Genomic DNA, 25260 nt, shown 5'->3' with positions numbered 1-25260 from the left:
CCTCTATATTTGAGATCTTTTTGAGCCCACAAAAAGGGGTTCAATAAGTTTTTTTTTATTTATATACTTTTTCATATATCATGCTTGAGGTCCTTTGGAGCCCATATGAAGGGGTTTGATAGGTCTATCTTTGGTGCATCTGATTGTATCTATACGGATATGTTGACCCTTTGGGTTCTAGTTATCCTTTTTTATACTTTTGCGCGCTGTTATTATTCCATGCGAGAAGCAATCTTCTCGTCATTATTCATAGTACTATTTTTGCAAGGGTCTCTTTTAGGACCCTTTTTGGCTAGACGGCTTGATGGCCGCTCTAGGCTTATTAGTGGGCGCTCTTCCTGAGGCATTTCCTCTCGTGGAAGCATTTTCCTTTATTATGAGATTTTTCTTGTAGGACCTTTTGACCTCCTTGATGTTCATAAGGGTAGCTAATCCTCGTGAACTCAAGTAATGTCTTGCCAGGTTTTCTTCTTTATTTATAAGGGGTCTTTTTTAGGATATAAGGGTCTCGTTTAGGATCCTTTTTTTTTACTATATACCCTACTCCTCAAGTGGTTGGCGAGATTTATCTCGGTAGGCACTTTAATCATTCCATTCACGCATTTTGATAATCATTTTGCTTAAACAAGAATCTTTACTACATATTCATTTAATGTCACAACATATTCATTGGAAACAGATGAAGTACATTGTAACTTAATGTGACTTCATTCTTACTACATATTAAGGAGTCCAAATTGACCTTATAGCTATTACATTTAACTTGCACGTTAGACAAAACAATAACATTCTTGCCTCAACATGGAGGTTTAACTGATAATATTTCTTTAGATGTTCTTCATTCCATGCTCTAGGTACCATGGTATCATCTAAACGTGCAAGCTTGTAGGTGTTAGGAGGCACAACCTGAGCAACTTGGTAGGGCCCTTCCCAGTTTTCCCCTAACACACCCGCGCTTGGGTCTCGAGTGTTGGGCAGGGCTTTCCTTAACACGAGGTCTCCGACCCTGAACGCTCTCTCTCGCACCCTTGAATTATAGTATCTTCTGGCTCGTTGCTGATATGTTACCAGCCTTAGTTATGCCCTTTCTCTCCTTGCTTCCAATAGGTCCAAATTTCTGGCTAGTGCTACGATGTTAGCCTAGTCATCATATGTTTTTACGCAATTGGAGTTAATTTTCATTTCTATTGGAAGGACAGCCTCACAACCATAGGCTAAGGCGAAAGGCGTCTCTCCAGTGGTGGAACAAGGTGTGGTCCTGTAGGCCCAAAGCACATTGGGAAGTTCTTCGACCCAGGCCCCTTTCAACTTTTCCAACTTTGTTTTTAGGTTCCTTTTTAGGATCTTGTTGATGGCCTCCACTTTTCCATTGGCTTGTGGGTGTACTACAGTGGAGAAACTCCTCTTGATTCCCCAGGGTTATCGACCATGTGGATTTCCTCTTCTGCTATGCTTGGCTTGGAGAGGTATTCAACAGGGTTGGACTCAAGCGTGTCTTCGTCTCGGGTAGAGGCGAGTTTTGCGAGAGCATCGACATTTGTGTTTTGTTCCCTTGGGATATGTTCTATGGTGTATTTTTTGAACTGACCCAAATACGCTTTCACTTTGGCGAGATATGTAGCCATTTTTGGGCCTCTGGCCTGGTACTCACCCTTCACCTGAAACACTACCAGTTGTGAGTCACTAAAGACATGTTAACAGGTTACCTTCAACTCCTTAGCTAGCAGCAGGCCAGCCAACAGTGTCTCGTATTTTGCTTCGTTGTTGGAAGCTTCGAATACGAATCTTAAGGCACAATACATCTTGTGCCCCTCAGGTCCTGTCATCACTATGCCAGCGCCGGCTCCTCCCTCGTTAGATGCCTCGTCTACATGGAGGCTCCATTCTTCAGGCTGATTTTCCCCTTCACCCACCGATTCATTATCTTCTACTTCTCCCTCCTCAAGGGGTCGGTGTGCAAACTCAACTATAAAATCTGCAAGCACCTACCTGTTGACTGAGGTCTTTGGGGTGTAAGTGATGTCAAACTGACTTAACTCAATCAACCACTTTAACAACCTTCTTGAAGTTTCCGGTTTATGCAAGACTTGACGTAAAGTGGTGTTGGTGAGCACCTTAACAGCATGAGCGTGAAAATAATGTCTCAGCTTTCGTGAAGCCACTATCAAGGCATATGCTAATTTTTCTATTTTCGGGTACCGGGTTTCTGCGTCCACCAACCGCTTGCTCACATAGTACACGGGCTGCTGGTGCTTCTTTTCTCCTTTGACCAGGGCGGCACTTATAGCATTCTCTGACACGGATAGATACAAGTACAACTTTTCCCTTTTTTCTGGTTTAGCCAAGAGGGGTGGTTTTCCAAGGTGTTCCTTTAGCTTAGCGAAAGCTTCCTGACACTCTTCATCCCAAGCGAGCTTTTTGCTCCCATTTAGGACGTTGAAGAAAGGAAGGCATTTGTCAATGGATCTGGAGATGAACCTATTGAGGGATACTACTCTCCCGGTTAAGCATTGCACCTCCTTCTTTCTCCATGGTGGGCTCATTTCCAACAATGCCTTGATTTTGTCAGGATTGGCCTTGATACCTCAGGAGTTCACCACAAAACCCAGGAACTTCCCTGACGAAACTTCAAAGGTGCACTTGAGCGGGTTTAGCTTCATTCTGAATTTTCTGAGGGTGCCAAACATCTCACTGAGGTCGCTTGTGAGCTCTTCTGCCTTCTTTTCCTTTACCAACATATCGTTTACGTATACTTCCATATTATTCCCTATTTGATTCGCAAACATTCTATTCACCATCCTTTGATAAGTAGCAGCTGTGTTCTTTAAACCGAAATGCATCACTTTGTAGCAATAAATCCCCTTGTTCGTTATAAACAAAGTGTGCTCTTCATCGGCCGGGTTCATGGGCATTTGGTTTTACCTGGAATATGCATCCATGGAGCTAAGTAGCATGTGCCCCGCCGTGGCGTCTACTAACTAGTCTATCATAGGAAGCGGGAAGCTGTCCTTAAGGCAGGCTTTATTGAGGTTAGTAAAATCCAGTCAAGTCCTCCACTTTCCATTGGGCTTTGGGACTAAAACTGGGTTTGATACCCATATTGGGTAGAATGCTTCTCGGATAAACCCATTTGCCTTCAACTTGTGGAACTCTTCTTTTAGGGCCGCGTATTTTTCTAGGTCTGGCGCTCTCATTTTCTGCCTCATAGGCCTTGCTTTTGGGTAGATGTTTAAGTGATGACACATGATTGACAGGTCTATTCCTACCATGTCCTCGTGACTCCAGGTGAATACGTCGACGTTGGCTTTCAGAAATTCTACCAACTTCTCCTTCACGATACCCTGAAGGTTTTTCCCTACCTTCAACTTCCTCAGCGGCTCATTCATGACTGTTACTTCCTCCAACTCCTCTTCTGGCTCGGCTCTTGGTTCCTCCACGACTTGCAGGTCCAACTCGTGTGGGTTTGCGCCTTCATACACAACCATTGCCATAGGCACCGATGCCTTTACGGTCGTGCGAAGGGATGTGTTATAACATTCCCTCGCTTCCTTCTGCTCTCTTTTCATGCTTGCTATTCCCCCAAGAGTTGGGAATTTCATAGCTAAGTGGTACACAGAAGTTATCGTCTTTAATTCTCTTAGGGAAGGTCTCCCTAATACCGCATTGAAGGCTGAAGCGCAATCTACCACGACAAAGTTTGCCATTATGCTAGTTTGTCTAGGTTGTTCTCCCATGGTGAAGGCTAACTCAATTGCCCCTAGGGGATGTATCAAATCTCCTATAAATCCATACAGGGAGGTATTGCAGGGCTTTAGGTGTGGGATGTTTAGTCCCATCTTCTCCAAAGTTAAGTGATATAGGATGTCTACAGAGCTTCCATTATCCACCAAGACTTGATGCACTCTCATGTTTGCAAGTTGGACGGTCAACACCAACGGGTCATTATGAGGGAAATGCACACCCCACACATCTTCTTTGGTGAAGGTTATCGAGTCGTTCTCCCCCTTAAAACTCTCTGGGGGCGCTGCTCTAAACTTAAGATGTACGGCGGTGGACTTCACCTAGCCTCCCTGGCGTATTTGTCCCGCCCCTTCCTTGATTCGCCTTCGAATCTTGGTCCTCCAAAGATGCTCCTAACTTCTCCTTGCACCTCTGGGGCTACCTCCCGTGCCCGTGGCGAGGATACCCCCTCCTCAGGTCTTTGGTTTTCTTTGTGGACCTATCTGCCCAAATGTCCTCTACGTATAAGCTCTTCGATTTCTATTTTCAAATGAGTGCATTCCGTAGTGGTGTGACCGATATCTTTATGATACTAACAATATTTGTTGGGATCTCTCTTTGATCGGTCCTTTTTGCGGGGGCCTCCTAAAAGGAACCTGATTTTAATTCGTAACGAAGATATGTTCCCTAATGTGTATGAGGTAGTATAAAAGGTGTAGGGGGCTTGCTTGCGCTCATCAATGCGTTGGGGCTTCTGAGGCCGATCATCTCTTGACCCTTCGTAGACCCTCTTCTTCTTTGCGTCGCTTTGGCCTTCCCGGATTAAGGGTTTTGGTGGGGACCGGTCCTTTCCGGCCTTAAGGCTCTCGTGACCATCCTCAACACGAATATATTTCTGTGCTCGTTCATAGAAATCATCAAAGTCTGTGACCTCTCTTTTAAGCATGTTATCCCATAGCTTACTCCCTGGGCGCACTCCGGCCGTGATGGCAATTTTTAACTCCCCTTGGGTCAATCTCCCTACTTTGGCTGCCTCCATATTGAACATGTTGATATAGCTCTTTAGAATCTCATTTTCTCCTTGTTTCACGTTAGCGAGGCTGGTGCCTGGCATCGTGTAATCACACACAACATGATGTTGCTAGAGAAACTCATCAAAAAATTGTTGCTAAGACCTGATGGACCCTGGCCTGAGTCCTTTGAACCACTTGTACGCAAGTCCCTTCAACGTGACAGCAAAGCAATGGCATCTGACCTTGCTACTGATTCCCCTCAATTTCATCAGGTCGTTAAATGTGTTCAGATGGTACTTATGATCCATATTTCCTTCATAAGGGGTCATATGAGGCTCGTTGAAGTTGGCTGGGAGCTGGACTGCTTGGATCTCCTTAGTGAAGGGCGATTCATAATCGAACTCGTCATCGACGACTTGCCCCCAGATGCGGTGATTATCTTGCTCCGGAGGCTCCTCATTTCTATGTCTAGGTCTTGCCTCCTTTTGTTCAAAGAGTCTATCAATGTGGATGGGTTAACTTTTCCCTTCCTTTGTCCTCCTGGGGTGCCATAGGAGGTGTAGTCCTTTTATCTAACCTTTTCCTATTGAGCTCTTCTCGCAAGTTTGAGGGTGTCTTCTTCGATGTGACCTCGACTTCGTTATGAGGGTCAACGTTGTTCTTCCACTCTAGCCTCTAGGGTTGTTTAGGCGATCCGGGGCGTTCACATTGCTTTGTCTGGGGGATATTACTGGTGGAGAGTCGAGTTCTCCCATCGTCCACTGGCACTGTGGTTTCAACCCCCTCCTGACCTTTCTCTTTTCGCCTAGGAAGAGATATGTTTGACTTCCCTTGTAGCAGGTCATTCAATACTTCTTGCATGTTCTCTAAGGTTGTTTCTAGCCTTTGGTTTTTCTGGTGTAGTTCGCTTAACTCCTCCTCGAAGAATCGAGACCTAGAACTCGAGCTCACAGAATGGACTTGGGGATACTTGTCAGGCTTGCTCGTCGACGGGCCCGAATCTTGCCTGCCAGAGTTCGGCACTTGCGGCGGCTTTGGGGGCGGGCATTTGCCGGCTCCTCTCGCGGGGGCAGTTGTTGACCTCGAACGATTCTCCTCAAGTGGGATGGCCGGGGACGAGGCCTCCCTTTCATCTTCGGGGCCCCCGAGCTCCTTTGATGCATTCATGTTTTTGGGTGGCGAAGGAACCTTCATTGAGGCCTTCAGCTGATCTCCATCAAGGCGTACCTCAACCTCCCGTGGTTTTCTCAATCGCTTAGAGCGTCTTGGCATTTTCTCTTGCTAGAATCAATGGAAGAACAATGGCTCGACACTTATCCTTCCCACAGAAAACACCAAACTGTTGACGGTAAGAACTCGTCAACAAAATATGGGTGGAAAACTCAATACTTAAATCAATAACTAATGAACACAAATGAACTTATAGTAACTTGAAGGAAAATTGCAAGTGAAATATAGAAAGAACACTCCTATATTGCTCTTAGATTAATCTGGTCTTACAAAAAGTTTTCCAACCCCCTACAATGATGAAGTGAGGTTCCCTTTATAGTGGGCTCCAATGGCTCCTAATACATTGTGGTCCCAGGGGACCAAATTGTTCACAAGTACGTTGTGAGTGTGGTGGCACATGTAGTTGTGGTGTAGAAGGTCCTGGTGTCAGCTCTAATACATAGTCAGGGTCCGTGGGAGCACCTCACTTACTTATTTAGTACGAGTGTCGGAGAAGTGGCACCAGACGTAATGGCACAGGTGGTTGAGGTGCGGACCCTGATACATGGTTAGAGACGTGCAGGTAGTGCCTCCACCATTGGTACTAACTTGTACCATAACTACCTGTTTAGTACGAACATCAGAGTCACGCCTCTGTGCTCCTTGTGGTCGTACAACCTCTTCCCGTACATGTGCCTTGTACCTGAAGGTTGCTCTCGTATATCCAAGATACACCCTTGCTCCAAGTCCCTTTTTATTTTGCTAAGTATAAGAGGGCTTGTAACCTTGAGTGGGATAAGCATATGAGAGTCGCACCTCGCTGATGACACCTTCCTTAGAAAATAGAGAAGGGCCTCATCAGCGGGGCATAAGCTTATATCATTGAGGTGTGGGAGATGAGGCCTTTGCAAGTTGGTCTGTATGGGCGAGGCATGTGGTCCTGGGCACGCCTGAGTGGCCTCGCGAGACGAGATGAGGTGCGCGGCCCTGGGTGCCTGTGTGGCCTCGCGAGACGAGATGAGGCGCGCGGTCCTGAGCGCTTGAGTGGCCTCGCGAGACAAGATGAGGCACGTGGTCTTGGGTGTCTGTGTGGCCTCACGAGATGAGGCGAGGCGCACAGTCCTGGGCACACCCAAGTGGCCTCGCAAGACGAGATGTGGCGCACGGTCCTGGGCGCCTGTGTGGCCTCGCGAGACGAGGCGAGGCGCACAGTCCTGGGCACACCTGAGTGGCCTCGCGAGACGAGATGAAGCGTGCGGCCCTGGATGCCTGTGTGGCCTCGCGAGAGGAGATGAGGCGTGTGGCCCTGGGCACCTGTGTGGCCTCGCAAGACGAGATAAGGCGCGCGGTCCTGGGAGCCTAAGTGGCCTCGCGAGACAAGATGAGGCGCACGGTCTTGGGCGCCTGTGTGGCCTCGCAAGATGAGGCGAGGCGCGTGGTCCTGGGCACGCCCAAGTGACCTCGCAAGACGAGATGAGGCGCGTTTTCCTAATCGCCTGTGTGGCCTCGCGAGACGAGGCGAGGCGCGCGGTCGTGGGAACGCCCGAGTGGCCTTGCGAGACGAGGTGAGGCGCGCGGTCCTGGGCATGCCCGAGTGGCCTCGCGAGACGAGATGAGGGGTGCGGTCTATGTGGCCTTGCGAGATGAGGCGAGGCGCGCGGTCCTAGGCATGCCTGAGTGGCCTCGCGAGATGAGATGAGGCGCACAGTCCTGGGTGCTTGAGTGGCCTCGCGAGACGAGATGAGGAGTGCGGTCCTGGGCGCCTGTGTGGCCTCGCAAGACGAGGCGATGTGCGTGGTCCTGGGCACGCCTGAGTGGCCTCGCAAGACGAAATGAGGCGAGGGTGCACGGCTGGTGGCGCAAGGTGCCTGGGCGCGCAGCTGGCGGCACGAGGTGCCTGGGTGCGCAACACCTAGGCACAGGTCCATAGGACCTTCAGTGAGGTACGCAAGGTGAAGTGAGCTCTGGCTTCGCGTGGGGTGAGTCAAGTCAATCTCGCAAAGGCCTTGCGTGAGGCCTAGGTCTTTCAGGATCATGTACAATTTGCGGTGTTCATAATCTCTATTGCGATTGAAGAAAAGAAAGCGCACACACACACTCACTACGCGCCACGCCACATATCCCATCATGGGCCTTAGACTCGACCTCAAACACGTCTTTTTCATATATAATTGGTTGAGAAAATTCGTGATCTATCCACCCCTTCAATGTGTATGCATGCATTTTATGTGTTAAAAATGGTCATTATGTGGCAGATTCAATCAAATTGTCATAAATCCAATTTATATTTTTAAACTTAATGTATTTAAAAAGAATTTTAAATAATTTGACTTTTATTGAATTTTTTACTAATTTATTTAAAACTTTTTAGAACTAATAGAAAAATACATTTTAAATTTTTTATAATTAAAGTTGGCACAATTTGCTATTTGTCAAAGTTTGAGGGATAAAAATGTTAATTATTTTATGCAAATCGTTACAGGGGCACAATATGATAGTATCAATAGTTCATGAAGAAATTTTAACTAACTGTATATTTTAGGGGTATAATCTAGTAGTGTCAAAAGTTAAGACACAAAAATACTATTTATTCTTTTTTAAATTATAGAGAAATGACCATTTTACATTGTCGATTACTTAAATTCTTCTTTTTTTTATATAAATTTTTATTTATCTAGGTGGGTACGAATTTAATATAGTGATATATATGTATATTATTTTTTATTTTAAAGTCATATTGATTTTTTAAGTTTTTTTATGGATTGTTGGTATATTATTTTCTAACGAGTGTATATATTTTTTGTAGTATGATATATCATATTTAGTTTCTATCTTAACAATATTTACTCATTTTGTATAGTTATATAATTTTCTAACTAATTAATTGGCATATAAAATCAATAATGGTAACAATTTCGTCAAAAAAACTACTAGCTAGGAATAATCTTATAGTGTTCACCAAAATATAGGGACCACACAAAATAATTGTTACCAAAATATTATACTGTATATTTATATAATTTCCTACGAATAATCTAAAACAACTAGCTAGGAATAATCTAATAGTGGTCACCAAAATATTATATTGTAGCATTCATTCGGACGCACCTGGTTCATGAGTCTTTATTGGAGGCATATAAATAAACAAGAGTCTTAGCTATATTTTGATGTGTGATAAAAAGATGGCTGAGAATAGAGAAGTGCTGCTGAAGCAGGAGGAGAGGGTTTACTATGATGAAAAGTGCCCAGGTTGCAAGATTGATAAACTCAAACAATCCAATCCTAATATTCCTTACAAGCATTTGTTCTATGTTTTCATTGTTGCCCTTGTGCAAGGTATAACTATCACTACACTCCCTAAGTTTGATCATTACACACACACATATTATACATTTCTCTTGATTTGTTATGTTTTTGGTTTTCTTGGGTTCTGTAATGATTGCAGAATCTTTACTTTGTACATAAAAAGTGAACTTCTTGGTTCCTCTAATGTTTAAGAGCCATTGTTGTACTATTCTCATGCAAAAGGGTGATGTTGGGTGCAGCAAGCATTCATGTTATTAAATTCAATGACACTATAAGTGTATTGTTCTTTAATTATCTACAATTGTGTAACAGAGTCGGCTGTCAATAAAATATATGTAAGATTTTTATATAAATATATATATATATTTGTGTGTGGTTATAAAAAGTGTATTGATGCAATTGTTGGTGCATGCGATTTCAGAAAAGTATCAATTTTTCTTTATCTTGTTATGCTATTAATGCTAGCATGTGAAACTTCAATAAGTCTTTTATTCTTTCTTTTTTCCCTACAATTCAAAAACTACTATATATGCCTAATGATATGCTGTATCTTTGATCTTTTTTTTTTTTTGGTGGTTTAATTTGCAGACTTGCCGATTGCAACCCTTTTCCCTTTCATTTACTTCATGGTTAGTATGTGTTTTGGTAGAATTTAAAAATTTAGTCATAGCGTGGCTTATAAATCAAGACTAATAAGTTATCCAATTGCTTAACATTCGAATGATTATGAGTGATATCAGTGCTTAATGATATCTTTATCCATTTCGTCTATATTTAAAACATTCTGCAGGTAAGGGATTTCCATATTGCGAAAAGGGAAGAGGATATCGGATACTATGCTGGTGCTATTGGTGAGATAAGATTGTGTTTTATAGAATGACTATTACGGTTTTGGCTTTTTATTAAAATAAAAATTATTCAAGATTATTGTCCTTCATTTCTTGTAGGGGCTGCATTTATGTGTGGAAGATTTTTGACTTCTCTAGTTTGGGGAATGATAGCTGATCGATATGGTCGTAAACCTGTGATCATCTTTGGCACAATTTCTGTGTTAGTACTAATTATCATTTGTTAAGTTTGTGCATATGCAAAATAGAGTTTCTCACCTCTATTGAATTTTTTAAATCTTTCTCTCAGTTATATTTATTTATATCAATGATGACTATCTCAGGTTAATCTTCAACACACTTTTTGGACTTAGTACAAACTTCTGGATGGCACTTTCTATGAGGTTTCTTCAAGGAGCTTTGTGCGGTAATCTTGGTGCTGTGAAGGTAAAATCTCTCAACGACGTTCTAATTATTTTTTTTTTATAAAACATATTCTTTGATGATGTTATGTTTATTTCTTCAAAAGGATATCTTGCAACTGTTTTATTGCAGAATTTTCAACACAAATGCACTTAGATTAGTTATGTTATCTCTTCTCTTTTCTAGGCATATGCTTCAGAAATTTGCCGGGTAGAATATCAAGCTTTGGGAATGTCAATAGTAAGAACCTTTGTCCCCTTGTGTTCAAATTTCTCCCACACCACATTTTGGTCTGTGATATAAAAGGAAGGGTAAATTTCTCAGATTAGCACAGCTTGGGGAATAGCATTAGTCATTGGTCCGGCTCTTGGAGGTTTCCTTGCACAGGTAGTGTTTCTTGGTGTATGAAATGAATATGGTAATTTTGTCACATTTACACATCATGTATTATTTTCTTTTTATAAATTTGTACAACAGCCTGCAGAGAAGTTACCACATATTTTTTCTCAAGAATCACTGTTTGGGAGGTAAGAATGATCATTTTATCTATTTTGGATATTTATTTATTGGTTAATGTCTCATTGGCCTTCTCAAAAATTGTTCAAGCGTCTAACTTTAAACTTTAAAAAAATGATTTGATAGGTTTCCCTACTTCTTACCTTGCTTGTTCATATCAATGATCGCACTAGTGATAACTATTCTGTGCTTTTGGCTTCCGGTATGTTCATGTGTCTATTTTACTATTTTTTGTCATTATAACACTTTAAAATCTCTAAAACTACTGCAACATGATAGTGTTCGAAAACATCGATATGAAATTTAAGGGGCAATATGAACAGAAGACTCAGTTAAATTTTTCAATCTTATTCTTGATTCAAGACTATGTTCATCTGATAATCAACTTCCATGTCCAGTCCTCCCTGTAATGATCAACTCAAGATCATCTCATAAGCTGAATTATTTTACTGACGTCACAGTTAAAGAATCACAAAGAAAATTCAAAGATTAGACGATCCATAACTTTAGTTCATTAAGCATGATTTTCTACTTACACATTTGTGGTTATGAAATATTGCTTGCTTATATTTGATGATTTTCTACTCATTAAGATTCGATAGCATAATACTGCGAACGGAAAAGGGAAGAATATGTTTGTTTGGATTATTTTGTTAAAAGACTCAGCTCATAATCGTACTTGTGATGAAGGGTCTAAAGATTAGGTACTGAATGTCATATTGGGATCTTTTAGCTCCAACTATAAAAGTGATATTGTTTGATCTGTATAGTTAAAAATTAACACTATAAAAAATCTTATTTTTCGTCATAAGAAAATTTGTAACTAACAATGAAAAAAATGTGACTAAAAACGTGTCAATATATATTTTTCGTCATAAAAAGTTTTGGGCTAAAAGTATTAGTTGCAAAAGTTGCAATTTGTTGTGACTAAATGTATCTTTAGAAGTCACAACAAAGTTTATTATTATAAATAATAAATTGTGATTAAACCAATGACAATTTATAACTAATAAAGTTATTTTTTTAGTTACAAACAATTTTTTGGTGTGACTAAAGGTTTATATTGTGACTAACAGGTTGTAACAAAATGATAACTTTTCTGAAGAATAAGTACAATAGAGAACAAGACATCCTCCTAAAGGAATGTCGAAAAGGTAAAAAAAGTAGTAATGAGTAAAAACTTGATGGTAATAATTTTTGTAGGTGTTATAATGTTGGAGAATCACACTAATCATTGTCATAGATGGAGTTTCTCAGGCTTTAATCTGACCTGTACAATTGGACGTATTTTATTTCTATAGTGATAGTTGTTTTAGGCTCCATCTTAAGAAATGCATATTGAGTAAAAGTTGGTCCACCACATACTCAAAAGTAGAAATAATAAAAGAAATTAATTTGACATTCAATACTGTTTTTAGTATGATATGTTTCATGTTTGATATGTGTAATCTATATTGATCAACATAGTGCCTAACTACTTGCATGTTGTCTCAGGAAACACTTCACTTTCATAATAAAGTTGATGAAGAAGAGAATGAGAAACTTTGTGATCAATTAGAGGTGAACACAAATGGATCTGATCTAAGTTTAAATTTGCAAAAATGTGAAGAAGACTGTCAAACTCCTCAACAAAGTCTTTACAGGAACTGGCCCCTAATGTCATCTATTATTGTATTTTGTGTTTTCCAACTTCATGACATGGCTTATGCGGAGGTAGGCAAAACTTCTTCCACTAACTTCATTGAACATTTATCTTTAATCATCTCATTTTTTTTTCGATTTCAATGAATTTTTTTATATTGGTTCTAGATTTTTCCATTATGGGCTGTTAGTCCAAAGAATTTTGGGGGATTAGGCTACTCAAGCTCCGATGTTGGTGAAGCTCTTTCAATTTCAGGTACTCATGACTAATAAACATACATACACTCATCACTTACGTAATTGGTGTTGGTATGCTTATCTGACTTTCTTTCATGATGTTCTAGGTATTGGTATGCTTATCTTTCAGTTATTTGTGTACCCACCATTAGAGAGAAAGTGTGGATTTTTACCGCTAACTCGAATCGGAGCTGTATGTCTAGCATTTTTTTTAATCTCTTTCAACATGTTCAACACACTTTTGCTATGGAATTTATTTAAATGTATTAAGTATTGTTGAAAATTCTTTAGACTTGAAATTTTGCTTGGTTTCTTGAGCAGGTTGTAACAATAGCATTGCTATCAACTTACCCTTTTATGGCCAAGTTGTCTGGTCTCTCGCTCACTCTTTTGATTGACTGTGCATCTGTGATGAAGAATATAATATCTGTAAGTGTACATATCCATGCTGGGAAATTATATTTATGGTTCCTTTTCCTAAGATTTTGATTTTAGACTCTCTTATGGGGACTCTATGTTGTGTCTATTACTATGGATTAACGTCTTACTACCGTGAGGAGCAAACTAGAAAATAAACTATCACACATACACATATAACATTTATGGCAATTCACTTATGGTCCTGAAGAACTGGTAGGAAATTTACTCATTATTTTAAAGTTTTTTTAGTTTCACTTGATGAGAATTTTTTTTTTTTTGAGGTCTTTATTTTTGGTTTTGAGGACCTTTTCGAGGTGGGAGTCCTAGATTTGGACCTAACCTGCTTATAGTTAGGTCCCACCATGCTTCAATGTGAGAGTTATGTCCACCTGAAGTTGGTGAGGCTGGCTAAGTTGGTAAGGGAGAGATGGGATGGGAAGAGGGTTTCGAATTTGAGACTTTTTAGTCAATTGTATCATGTGGGTTTCATATGCGACACACCACAAAAAATAATAATTACGTTCATTGCATAGTGTGATTATAATTCTGTATAATTAAGCTCTACACATTTAATTTTGCCAATAGTACTTCTATATAAGACAATATCGTACTTTTGCTGTATCTAGTAAGACCTGCAATAATTGTTTATTGTTGAATATACTATCAGGTATCCATCGCTACAGGATTGTTTCTACTACAAAACAGGGTTGTGGTAATTCTTTTGTCTTACTTGCTATGTTTGATAGTGTTTGATTAAACTAATATAACCATTGTTAATACTTTTTTTGGCTAATTTCTGTTGACATGGATAAATGAAGAGCCAAAAGCAAAGAGGAGCTGCAAATGGCATAGCTATGGCAGGCATGTCACTATTCAAAGCAATTGGTCCGGCTGGTGGAGGATCATTGTAAGTATATTCCCAAATAAATTTGTTTGTTTTCTTAATTGTTCTCTTGTATGAGAATTCTAAGTTGTTTGTGTTTTTAATCATTTCTACTATTAACATCATTACTTTAGCTAAGCAAGTAGCATAATTAGCCTCATTAAATGAACATTACAGTATAATACTATTTTTACTTAAAATTTTTGTGATGATTTGCTAGCCAAACATAGTTTGAAATCCACTATTAGTAACTTCTTACCCTCTTGTTTTTTTTTCTTTCATTTTTTAAATTGTTTGAATTATGACTTAGTTACCATTGTTTGGCGTTAAGGTGAACTAGTGGAAGATAATATTTTAGGAACTGAACAAGAATTACACTCCAAATTGAAAAATAAAACTATTTACAAATTTAGAAATGACTTTTCCAATAACTTGGGGAAACCACCGATTTGAAGAAAATAAATATATTTATCCCACTGATTTTGAAAATTCAAACAGTTGTACAATTTTTTAGTTTGCATTTTTTTGTAACCCATCTATAAATGGCTTACATTTTTAGAATGATGTTTTACTTTATCATGATAATAGAAAATCCTCTAATGGGCAAGGGTTTGCATACATAAACGGTTGTACAATTAAAGTTGTATATGTTTTCTTAGGCCATCTTCAACTTCAAAAATGCAAAATTTCCTTCTCCAACCTTGCACTAATTTTATCTTTATTTCGGTGTTACTCCACTATGCAACATCAATATAGATGTTGCACTATTTATTTGATGCAAGGGATAAAATTACTCATATATCTGTATCATGTATTAAATATATTAATCTAATTAATCTTTTATTAATTTTTGTTAGTTTTTTCGTTTTTAAAATATACACCAACATTATAAGAATAAATAAAAATTATACAACACAAAAATTAATTTATTTTTGGGTATAGAATAATATTAAAAATATAAATTTTAAACACGAAATAAAATCAACAATAATTAAAAAAAACAACAACAAATGGGAAGAATTTTTTTAATTAATACAAAAGGATCAAGGATAAAGAAGTTCACATTGTAGTTAGAAATACACTAATTGATCATTTGTTGAACAAATTTACTAATTAGTGTATAATTTTTATTGTACTTTTTTGTTTATTTATATAAAATTTAATGTTTCATTTAAAAAAAAATGTAAAGTTTAATTTTCATAATGTAGAAAAGTTAAGTTGATTACTACTTTGATATTTTTTTATTGATATAAAATCATTACTTAATTATATATATTAATGTTAATATGTAAGATTATATATTATTAGTTAAATTAATTATTGATGATTAAAAAGAATTAAAAGAATGAATATTTTTTTTAAAATAAAAGTTGAAGTGAAATTTTGAAGTAGTGATTAAAGATGACATAGTAATTTGAAAAGTAAAAAATATGGAAAAATAAAATTGAAGTAGATTTAAAATGAAGTAAACGTTTGAGATGGCCCAAAGTTTCTGTTAGACCTCTAAGGCAGTTAAAAGTCCCAATGGAAATGTTTTATAAACACAAAAGTTTGACATTTGAAATTTATGTCTTCTTGCATTTCCTTTTGTTGCGAAATTCTCAACTTTCTTTAACCTCTAAACTTGTAGCATTTAAATCCATAACTTTCTAAATATTTTAGATCTATTAATTCCGATCAATGTAGTCTATAAATATTTATGTTAAACTAATATTTGTAATAAAATTGTACGTAAGACTTATTAAACACCACAACACGTGAAAATGTAATTACTTTATTATTACAAAAGTAATTACATCAAGACTTGAATACAATATTTTATCACAATATACTTTAAACACTTATACATTTTGTTTTGGAGCACTTACTTAATAATTTTTCTCACACTCTTTTTAGACACACTTATATAATACTTACTTAGACTCACTCTTTTGGACACTCACTTGGACACACATTACATTTGTATTTATAGGCTACAAAGGAAACATCCAAATCTTTTTAGAATTTTCTAACTTTATAATTTATTTAATTACTTTCTACCTTTTTCTAAATGATTCTAGAACTCTCTCTATATTGTCTAATTAGTTATAAGTTTTTTCAAGAACTTTCTAGAATATTCTATGTTATTCCTAGTATATTCTAGAACGTTCTAGAACTCTAGAGCATTATTCTAGATACGGTAATGACTTTTAACGAGACTTTGGTGCATCCATTTTTTTGGCTGTCACGGTGCATCAACTTTTTTGGCTGCACAGGTGCAACCATTTTTTATTTCCTACACCTTAATAAATTTTTTTTTCCAATTTTTTTTATATGATGATGTATATTATAGTCATTTAAGTCATCTTGGAAATTTTCAAAAAATTCTGAATAATTTACAGTGCCAAAAATAAGGTTCAAACAGTTCAATTTTACACTCATACAAAAAAATAAGCACGTGTGCAAAAGTGGTTTAAACCTTGTTTTCGTAACTGTAAATTATTTGGAATTTCTTGAAAATTTGAAAGATGTATTATATGACTATAATGTACACAATCATATAAAAATTGGAAAAAAATTATTGAGGTGTAGAAAAAAACCCAAAAACAAAAATTTGCTTGACCGTTGCTAGCCCCACCTATATTTCATTTTGCACTTAAACCCCAATATTTAATTTCTTTCACATTAAAATCAATATCTTTCAAAATAAAAGATTACTTAAAAAATATATTTTATAATTATTCAATTAAGTGGGAAATTATATATATAAAAAATTATGTATAAAAATATATATTTAATTTTTCTTAATGATATAAGATGGATTTATAAGATCTAAACCAATATATATTCATTGAATTTTTATTTTTTTTTGTAAACTTAAAAGCTTCATTAATATTTGTATCGCTTAAATTTATGATAAATTTTGTATATTGATACAATAATTGTCAATTATATTTTTTTAATGAATTTTGAAGCTATTAAAAGCTTTGGAAAATAAGGATTTTATTACTTAATTTAGAAAGTTAACTCTAAGTACAAAATAAAATATATAAGATAAAGTTTAACTAAAACAGTAGATGAAAAGTTGACCTATACATTACTAATCGATGCAAATATTTACGAAGATAGTAATTTAAATACAAAATTCTGAAGTAGGCGATCTAAATAAAAGAAAAAAGAAAAAGAAGAAGAAACTTGGTTGTACATGAAACTCTGGCTTAAAGGATTGGTGAAGAGAATATGTGCTTTTGGCTTTTTGCAGATTTTCTTGGGCACTGAATCGTCAACATGCATCCTTTCTCCCTGGTATGGAAGTTAAACGTCGATTTCTATTATTATTTGATAAAGACCTCTTTAGACTTTGTCATATATACATAATACATATATTTTCACCGCATATATTATATTATATTATCATTAATCATCCTGTTTTATGTGACTAATGTGTGTGCTTCTAAAAGAAGTTTTGTTTCTCTATACTATTTTTATAAAATATATATAGGAAAATTATTCAGTAGCTTTTTTTCTTTTTGAAACTGTACTCAGTAGCTTTTAATTACTACCTACAAGTATTAAATTATTTATAGAATATTTTTTCAAAAAAATTAATTTTATGGAAACAACATAATTATATTAAAAATGAAATTAAATATATAGTATTTTTTTAAAAGGAAAAATATATAGTATTTAGTATAATAAATTTATTTATTATTTAATTTTAAGAATTTTATTATGCTTCATTTTGTATATATTAAAAAAATCAAATGATAAAAATAAAATATTTTTTTCTCTATATTTTATTTGTTCAAAAATTAAAAGGTGATTTTTTTATTATTCTTTAATTTAGATTTCTTAAAAATGGTGAAAGACTGAAAAGAAAAAAGAAACACTTAAAGAGAAAGTGAATACGTAATTAAAAATTTAGATAAACTATCCATTAGATCATCATATAGTTAAAAACAAATCATTGCATGTAATGTCTTTTTTTTAATTTAATTACTTTTTATTTTTATTTTTTTAATCACTAATATAGGAAGACCACATATATATATTTTGTAATATTATATATAAATTGGGAAAAATACTATTTTTGCCTCTATGTTTTTCCTAAATATGCGATCGGTCTTTGTGTTTTGTTAAATGACAATTGAGACTATGTGTGTTTACAAAATGGATCAAAATAGTACCCTAAACCTGATTTTTGTTAAAATATTTTCAATTATAAGATCAATTCTTTGGTCATTAAAGATGAGATTGGTTCAAAGTAGCAGAGAAGGTGATCAATGAACTAAGAATGAAATATTATATTTGAAATTTTTTTTGACCAAAATCAAGTTTAGGGTACTATTTTGATCCATTAGTGTCTGAATTGTCATTTAACAAAATACAAGACCGATCGAATATTTAGGTAAAACGCAGGGGTCAAACTAGTATTTTCTCTATTAAAAATACACAAGTTGAAATAGAAGTAGGGGTGTAACACCCACTCAGTCAAGGGGACAATTTTAATTTTGTTGACATTGATTCTCCTCAACCAAAAGTAAATGGAAAAGTTGTCAATTCATTGAGAAAAATTATATTAAGACAATGAGTATTCAAGAAAGCTAAATAACACATGAGAATTATAGTGGTTCGGCCTAAATAAAATAATTTATATTCACTTTATAATTGTATTTGATAATTCTTTTTTTTTCTCTTGCAAAGTTCCATTTTTTATTAGAAAAGATCTAACCTTGTACACCTTCAACCTCCTTCTCTATTTATAGGGGAGAGCTGCTCTTATTATCTCCCAAAATTTGAGAATTCTTGTTACACAATTAATACCAATCAATATTTAAAATTTACCGAACCAAATTAAAATTATTTCAAAATTCCCTATTTACATGATTGACTAAATCTCCCTTAATTAGATATATTTAGCACTGACTGTGCAAAACTTTGTCTCTGATTTCAAGCTTGTTGAGCTCGCACCTTCCGTTGAGAACAACATTAAAATGACTTGTTAATCGTCTTAATCTGAGCTTCTTTATAGTCTTCTTTCATGTATGGATTCAATAAAATTTTGTTGCTTATCCTATACATTAGTAATTACCCTAGTTGGTCTTCAAGTGAGTCCCCTTTATGACTATATTGCTAGTTGAGTGCTCAGAAAACAGGTACAACATATGCCCCCAAGTCCTTGATTGTGCCTTTTACAATGAGGACTTTGAGTTTTTTCTTTGAGATGATTCCCAACAAGCATTCTAAAAAGGAGTTGAGCTCACTCCTAGGTGTTCAGCTTCTGGAACACACTCCTAGGTGTTTGGTTGAGTGATTACTTCTCAGGATATCGAGCACTCTCTCGGGTGTTCAGCTTCTGGAGCACACTCTTATGTGCTTGGTAACTTGGCCTTTTGAGATTGTCAGACATACTCCTAGGTATTCAACTTATGGAACACTTTCTTGGGTGTTTGACATTTTATGATCCTTCTTAACTGGATAGGTTTGAAGTTTGAGTATACATCTAGGCACCCTTTAGAACTTCGAGCACTCATTGATGCCTTTGTTAATTGATTTAAGCATACTTCTAGGTGTTCAGCTTTTAGAATACACTCTTGGGTGTTCAATTTTGGTTGTGCTCTTGGGCCCTCAACTTTTAACACTCTCTTCTCAACACTTTTATTTTGCATTCAGCTTCTGGAGCCCCTTTCTGGGCATTAAGTTTTGTTCTTGAGAGTACCTCTAGGTGCTCAGATTATGGAACACTCTTCTTGGTGCTCGAAATAAAAATAGTTTTACAAAGTTGAATAAGTAAAGTGTTTCAAATATCAAAATAACAAATTAAACTAACAATTAAAATTGTCTTCAAATGACAACTCTTATTTTCATGTGTCTTTATGATGTAAACATTAAAACAATTTTTTTTTTTAAAACTTGGATAAATAAAAAACTAGTTGCAATATCCCAAGCACAATCTCACAAGCATGAACCACGCTAATCTACTACGACACCTAATTTCCCCTTCTACAGCTGGTGTATCTCCTTATCAGGGACCTTCGCACTACTCACCATGTGTGTATTGCTTGAGATAATCCCTTTTGATAAGGAGCTCAATCTAATTTTAAGGTTTCGACAATCACTTGTATTGTGGGCCACATCATTATATAATCTGCAGAACCTAGTCGGGTCTCGATTCTTTATTTCTTTCTTGATCAATGGTGACTATTGATAAGGGACTTGGTGTTCTATGGCGACAAAAATATTTTTCTCTATCTTGAAAAAATTGGTATAGGGTATGAAAGTGAAGCTCGTTCTTAAACTTCTCAAGGTTGGTGTTTGTCCGTTTCTCAAGGTGAGGGAGCTCATTCTTTTTCTTCTTCTTCCTTGCACCATCAACATTCCTGGTCAAGTTTCCTAGCATAGAGGTCAACTTCCTTGCTCACAGTCCGTTCTCGCTTCTTTAAGGTTCACGAAGCCTTTTGCCTTTTTCATGAACTCTTCCATTGAATTGCAGCTTTTACTTTGAAGATTCTCCCATAGTGGAGTTTCAAAACACAACCAACTAGTACATCCATCAGCTTGCCATCATTTCCCACCTGTTTAGCTTGAGCAACCTTCTTATTAAATCTTTTAACGAACTGGTTGAGGGACTCAATGGGTCCTTGCTTCAAGTTAGCGAGGTTGTTTGCGTCGTTCATTGAACCTAAACACATAAAATTGATCGTTGAAGTCACGAAACATCTGCGACTAGGAATTAATTGTGTTTGGATGCTACCTGAGGTACCCTTGTTTTGTTGCTCCAATAAGAGTGGCTAGAAAGAACATGCAACAAGCTTACTAGAAAATCCCATATAATCCCATCATAATGTTGAAGGTACTAAGATGCTCGACTAGGTCAATAGTCATGTTGTACTTGTGCAATGCATGTAGTTTGAAATTGAATGGAATGGAAGAAATTCAGATTTTCTCTATGAACAAGTCACCATTTTCGTCTGAATCTAGGTTATTTTCTTGTTGCTTAGGTTTTAACTCCTTCAGCTATTGTCCATCTTAGCTAATATCTCATTCGGTAGGTTTTGCCCGGGTACAACTCCATCAATACCTCATTGCTGGCTTGTGTTGCTTATTTTTTTGCGACGTTATATGTTGCGATTGAGGTTTCCACGAAGGTCTTTCTCCATATTTCCTCGAGCATGGCCTTCCTAATGGTAACTAATTGACCTATTTAGATTTCTACTTGAGATTTCCTCAGTGTAGGGCTTTACCCCCTGTGAGAAATTCCATTATCAGTAATTGCCCTTCTAGGAAGAAATGCACTTTGTTCTTCTGAAATAACTTCGCCAAGAACTGCCTCATTCTATTAGTCATAATTTTGGCAATAATTTTGTATAATACATTACACAGAATAATAGTGCGAAATTTAGAAGCACAAGAAGGCTCACTTACTTTAGAAACAAGAGAAATAAAAGTGTGGTTTATGCTTCTAAGACAACTAGAACCATTCAAAAAAAATCCATACAAGTCTTACAAACATCATTTCCAATAGTATCCCAAAACTTCTTATAGAAACATGCACTTATACCATCAACACTAGGACTTTAGAAGGGTCAATTTGGAACAGTGCTTTTCTAATATCCTCAGCAAAAAAAAAAAAAAAAACAAAAAAAGGCTTGGTTAGTTGAGAATTCATAATTGAGGTGGCCCTTCTTGGCACTGCATCAGTAACCATCTCCAACTCTTCCAAAGATGGATGATTTGAAGAAAATATATTGGTGAAATAGCTAATAAAGGCTCTGACCACCTTCTTACCTTTATCAACCCATGCCCCATTATTATCAAATAGACCTTTGATAGAATTCTTAAACCGTCTTTTAAATGAACACTTGTGAAAAAAATCAAAAAATTTATCTCCAAGTTTCATCCAGCTATGCTTAGAACATACAACTTAGTATTTTTCCTCTAAAAGAGTGAAGGACATCAAATTCCTTTTTCACTCTAGGAATATTATTCCAATTAGCACTAGAAATATGTGAGTTAATGGTATCCAATTCCTTCATTTTAGTTTTGTTGACCTGTGAAATTGGCCAATGGTCGTATGTACGGTATACAACACCTTTTGAACGATAATTGTAAATATACAACAAAGTACAAGTATCTAAACAACACACAAAATTTTATAATAGTTCAACCCTATTCTGATGATCAATAATAACCTAATCCACTTAGTATTTAGTATTGAATCATTCGATTGACAATTATAAAGAGGAACTGAAGAGTTCACTCGTCACAGATTTGCCCAGAGTTTCTCCCCAAAGAATATCCGTCCCTTTAAATGAAGCCCTGGGTCCTTTATTTATACTACTCAAGGGTTGTTACATGATCGGCAAGACTGGGGATTGTGGTTTGGTACACAATCATTATGAGTGTTGATACGTGTCCACCTCCCCATCATTATGATATCGTGGGTCTTCTCGTTGTTTCTTTGGATTGTGGTTGACGATGCACGATTGAAACCTTCGGGAAAACGCTAAGTCTTGGTTGGTCTGTGAGAGTTAGGTGCTAGGCCCGATGACCCTTTAGAGCTTGGGTACTAGGCCTGATGACCCTCTAGGTGCTAGGCCTATAGATCTTCTGGGTGTTAGGCCTGTTGACCTTCTGGGTGTTAGGCCTGTTGATTTTAGCTTGAACGAGCGTGAACTTTATCTAGAGAAGTGTATTTGAGAGTTTAGATCGACCACCCTATGAAGAATAGGGCGGGCCGACCACCCCATGCATTTCTTAAGCCTATTAGGCCGACCACCCCTAGGGGTTGGAGTCAGGTCAACCACCCCTAGAGGATTTAGGTCTGGTTGGCTTCCCTATAGGTCCTAGACTTATCCATTTTTGTTCATCAATATTTTTTCAATACTTTGTCATTGTTCCATGACTTGTGATGCTACATGCTTCATTTTCATTCACCGTATCATCTCTTGAATTTTGAGGGATAACAAGTTTCGATAGCCACCTGGTGTCTCCTATAAATATTTTTTATTCCAATGGTTCAATTTTGAGGCCACTCCACTAACATTCTCAGTAACATTTTGAAGGCTATTGATATTTTTTTGTGACAATTCCTTTGTGACATTTGTAAGGCAGTCAACCTCCTCCACTCAAAATGTTCAAAATGGAATTGATATCCCCACACCTTTCTTCCTATATTATTAGCATCAAACAACCTTGTTGTAGAGAAAAGAAGAGGATAATGGTCAAACCCTAAGAAACTCAAATGTTGGACATTCAATGAGGCAATAAATGCAACCAATCTTCATTACACAATAGGCGATCAAGGGATTTCTGTACAAAAATGGAGTCATGATGTTTGTTACAACATGAGAATCTTGGTCCTGAAAATCCCAAGTCTGATAATGGTCAAACCCTAAGAAACTCAAATGTTGGACATTCGATGAGGCAATAAATGCAACCAATCTTCATTACACAATGGGCGATTAAGGCATTTCTGTACAAAATTAGAGTCATGATGTTTGTTACAACATGAGAATCTTGGTCCCGAAAATCCCAAGTCTGATGAACCACAATCAATGAGAGTTGCACAGGAATTATTCATTAAATAATAATATAACCCATGCAATTCACATAATCACATCAATATCCAATAAATTCACATAATATTCCAACATTGCCCTCCTGAATCCCTAATCAAGGCATTAATACTTATTAGGAATTTTGAGACGTTACACATACACTCTCTATTTCTTAAAGAAACAAATTAGTAACTAGGGAGATATTCTAATTAAAACTCAAGAGATGTTAGAGTATCCAAAAAAAAAAAAAAAATACAATCTATCAACACAAAAATTTATACATAAAAAAGAAAAACATATATCAAAATAAATGAAAATTAATAATTCTCAAAAAAATTATTCTACTCTGTATATTTTGCACTCAAACACACTCACATGTAACTTTCTTTATATAGTACATACATTTATTGATTTTCTTGTCATGCTTGTGTATTCTTATATAGCTTTTTTCATTGGATGCAGGTGTTCATATGGTTTTCTTCATTCTAAATGTGGTTGAGTTTATTGCATTAATGATGACCTTCAAACCTTTTCTAGACGTGCCTCAGTGACTTGTTATCACATGTAATTTAGCTGGGTTATATAAGTTCACTTCAATATGAGGTATATATACTTAGTATATTTTTAATATGTTTTAGTATCTCTTTTAAAAAAATTGTTTTTTTTTTTCAATCCTCGAAACCTCTATCATTAATTAATTAATTGAAGATTCCATAAATGGTGAGGCAGACTTCAGTTACCCAATGGGTAAAGTTACAAATTATCATTAAGAGACAAACGATCTAACTCAACTAGAGTAAGAACATCACGTCTAAGCTTTACCAAATTAAATGGCCCCCTAAATTTTCTTAATCAAAACAAAGTGACTAGAACCATATTGATAAAGCAACAAAACCACCAAACTATCAAAAAAGATAAGGCACAATACACCACCGTCAAAATAGATAGCATAAACCCATAAAACAGGGATCATTATTGAAAAAAAAAACAACAAAAGAAAAAAAAAACATAAAATTAACAATCAACAAAGACAGAGAGAGAAACGGCCACCACTCCTGCTAACCCAGGCAAAATTGACACCACTCCGCTAGACCTCAAAGTAGAGATCCCCTTGCCACAGGGAGACGTCGAGGAACCAGATCCCCAACAAATGGAACCACCAACATGCTGATGAAAAAGCAACCTAGACCACCATCACCACCAACACTGCCCCAACAAGAGAAAAAACTTCACCAGAGGTCGTGAACACCAACACCACCATCAACACTAACACCCCAGATGGCCTTGACGGCCACCACCAAGTAGCACCACGATCTAAAGGAAGCAAGCCTCTCCACTGCTTCACTAGATCCTCAAAATCGAAGTAGAGGATCCCTCTGCATAAGGACGACAACGAGGAACCAGTTCCAGCTGACCACCTGACAAGGGAGATGCGGGCTCGCCGAGGAAGCAAGGACAAAGGAGAAACTCTTGGAAACTTCTCCCTGAACAATCCCTCCCAGCCAGAGCTCCACTGGCCCAGGTGA

The 25260-nt window shown here is 36.7% G+C and overlaps 1 protein-coding gene across 2 annotated transcripts; it reads left to right on the top strand.

Annotated features, from left to right (window-relative positions):
• Positions 1–9097: 9097 nt before the first annotated feature.
• Positions 9098–24364, top strand: LOC133822688 (protein ZINC INDUCED FACILITATOR 1-like). Of its 2 annotated transcripts, XM_062255106.1 has the most exons (17): positions 9098–9278; positions 9837–9877; positions 10039–10099; positions 10196–10298; positions 10420–10522; positions 10685–10738; positions 10823–10885; positions 10976–11025; positions 11141–11216; positions 12509–12727; positions 12824–12911; positions 13000–13085; positions 13214–13321; positions 13980–14024; positions 14131–14219; positions 17437–17480; positions 24197–24364. In XM_062255106.1, the coding sequence occupies exons 1-17, from the start codon at positions 9110–9112 to the stop codon at positions 24283–24285; spliced, it is 1488 nt and encodes a 495-aa protein (XP_062111090.1). In that variant the 5' UTR covers positions 9098–9109; the 3' UTR covers positions 24286–24364. The 2 variants fall into 2 exon arrangements, with proteins under 2 accessions (XP_062111090.1, XP_062111091.1); XM_062255107.1 differs by lacking the exons at positions 10976–11025; positions 11141–11216.
• Positions 24365–25260: the final 896 nt, after the last annotated feature.

The sequence above is a fragment of the Humulus lupulus genome, chromosome 3 (genome assembly GCF_963169125.1).
Source record: "Humulus lupulus chromosome 3, drHumLupu1.1, whole genome shotgun sequence".
NCBI classification, from domain to species: Eukaryota; Viridiplantae; Streptophyta; class Magnoliopsida; order Rosales; family Cannabaceae; genus Humulus; species Humulus lupulus.
Note: the sequence above shows the minus strand (reverse complement) of the source record. Positions and strands in the feature narration are given on the sequence as shown.

Coding starts and splice junctions, on each gene's coding strand:
- LOC133822688 (XM_062255106.1), top strand. CDS start 9,110: ATGTGTGATAAAAAGATGGCTGAGAATAGAGAAGTGCTGCTGAAGCAG. Junction 10,886..10,975: donor TTGGAGGTTTCCTTGCACAG/GTAGTGTTTCTT, acceptor TTTGTACAACAG/CCTGCAGAGAAGTTACCACA. Junction 17,481..24,196: donor ACATGCATCCTTTCTCCCTG/GTATGGAAGTTA, acceptor CATTGGATGCAG/GTGTTCATATGGTTTTCTTC.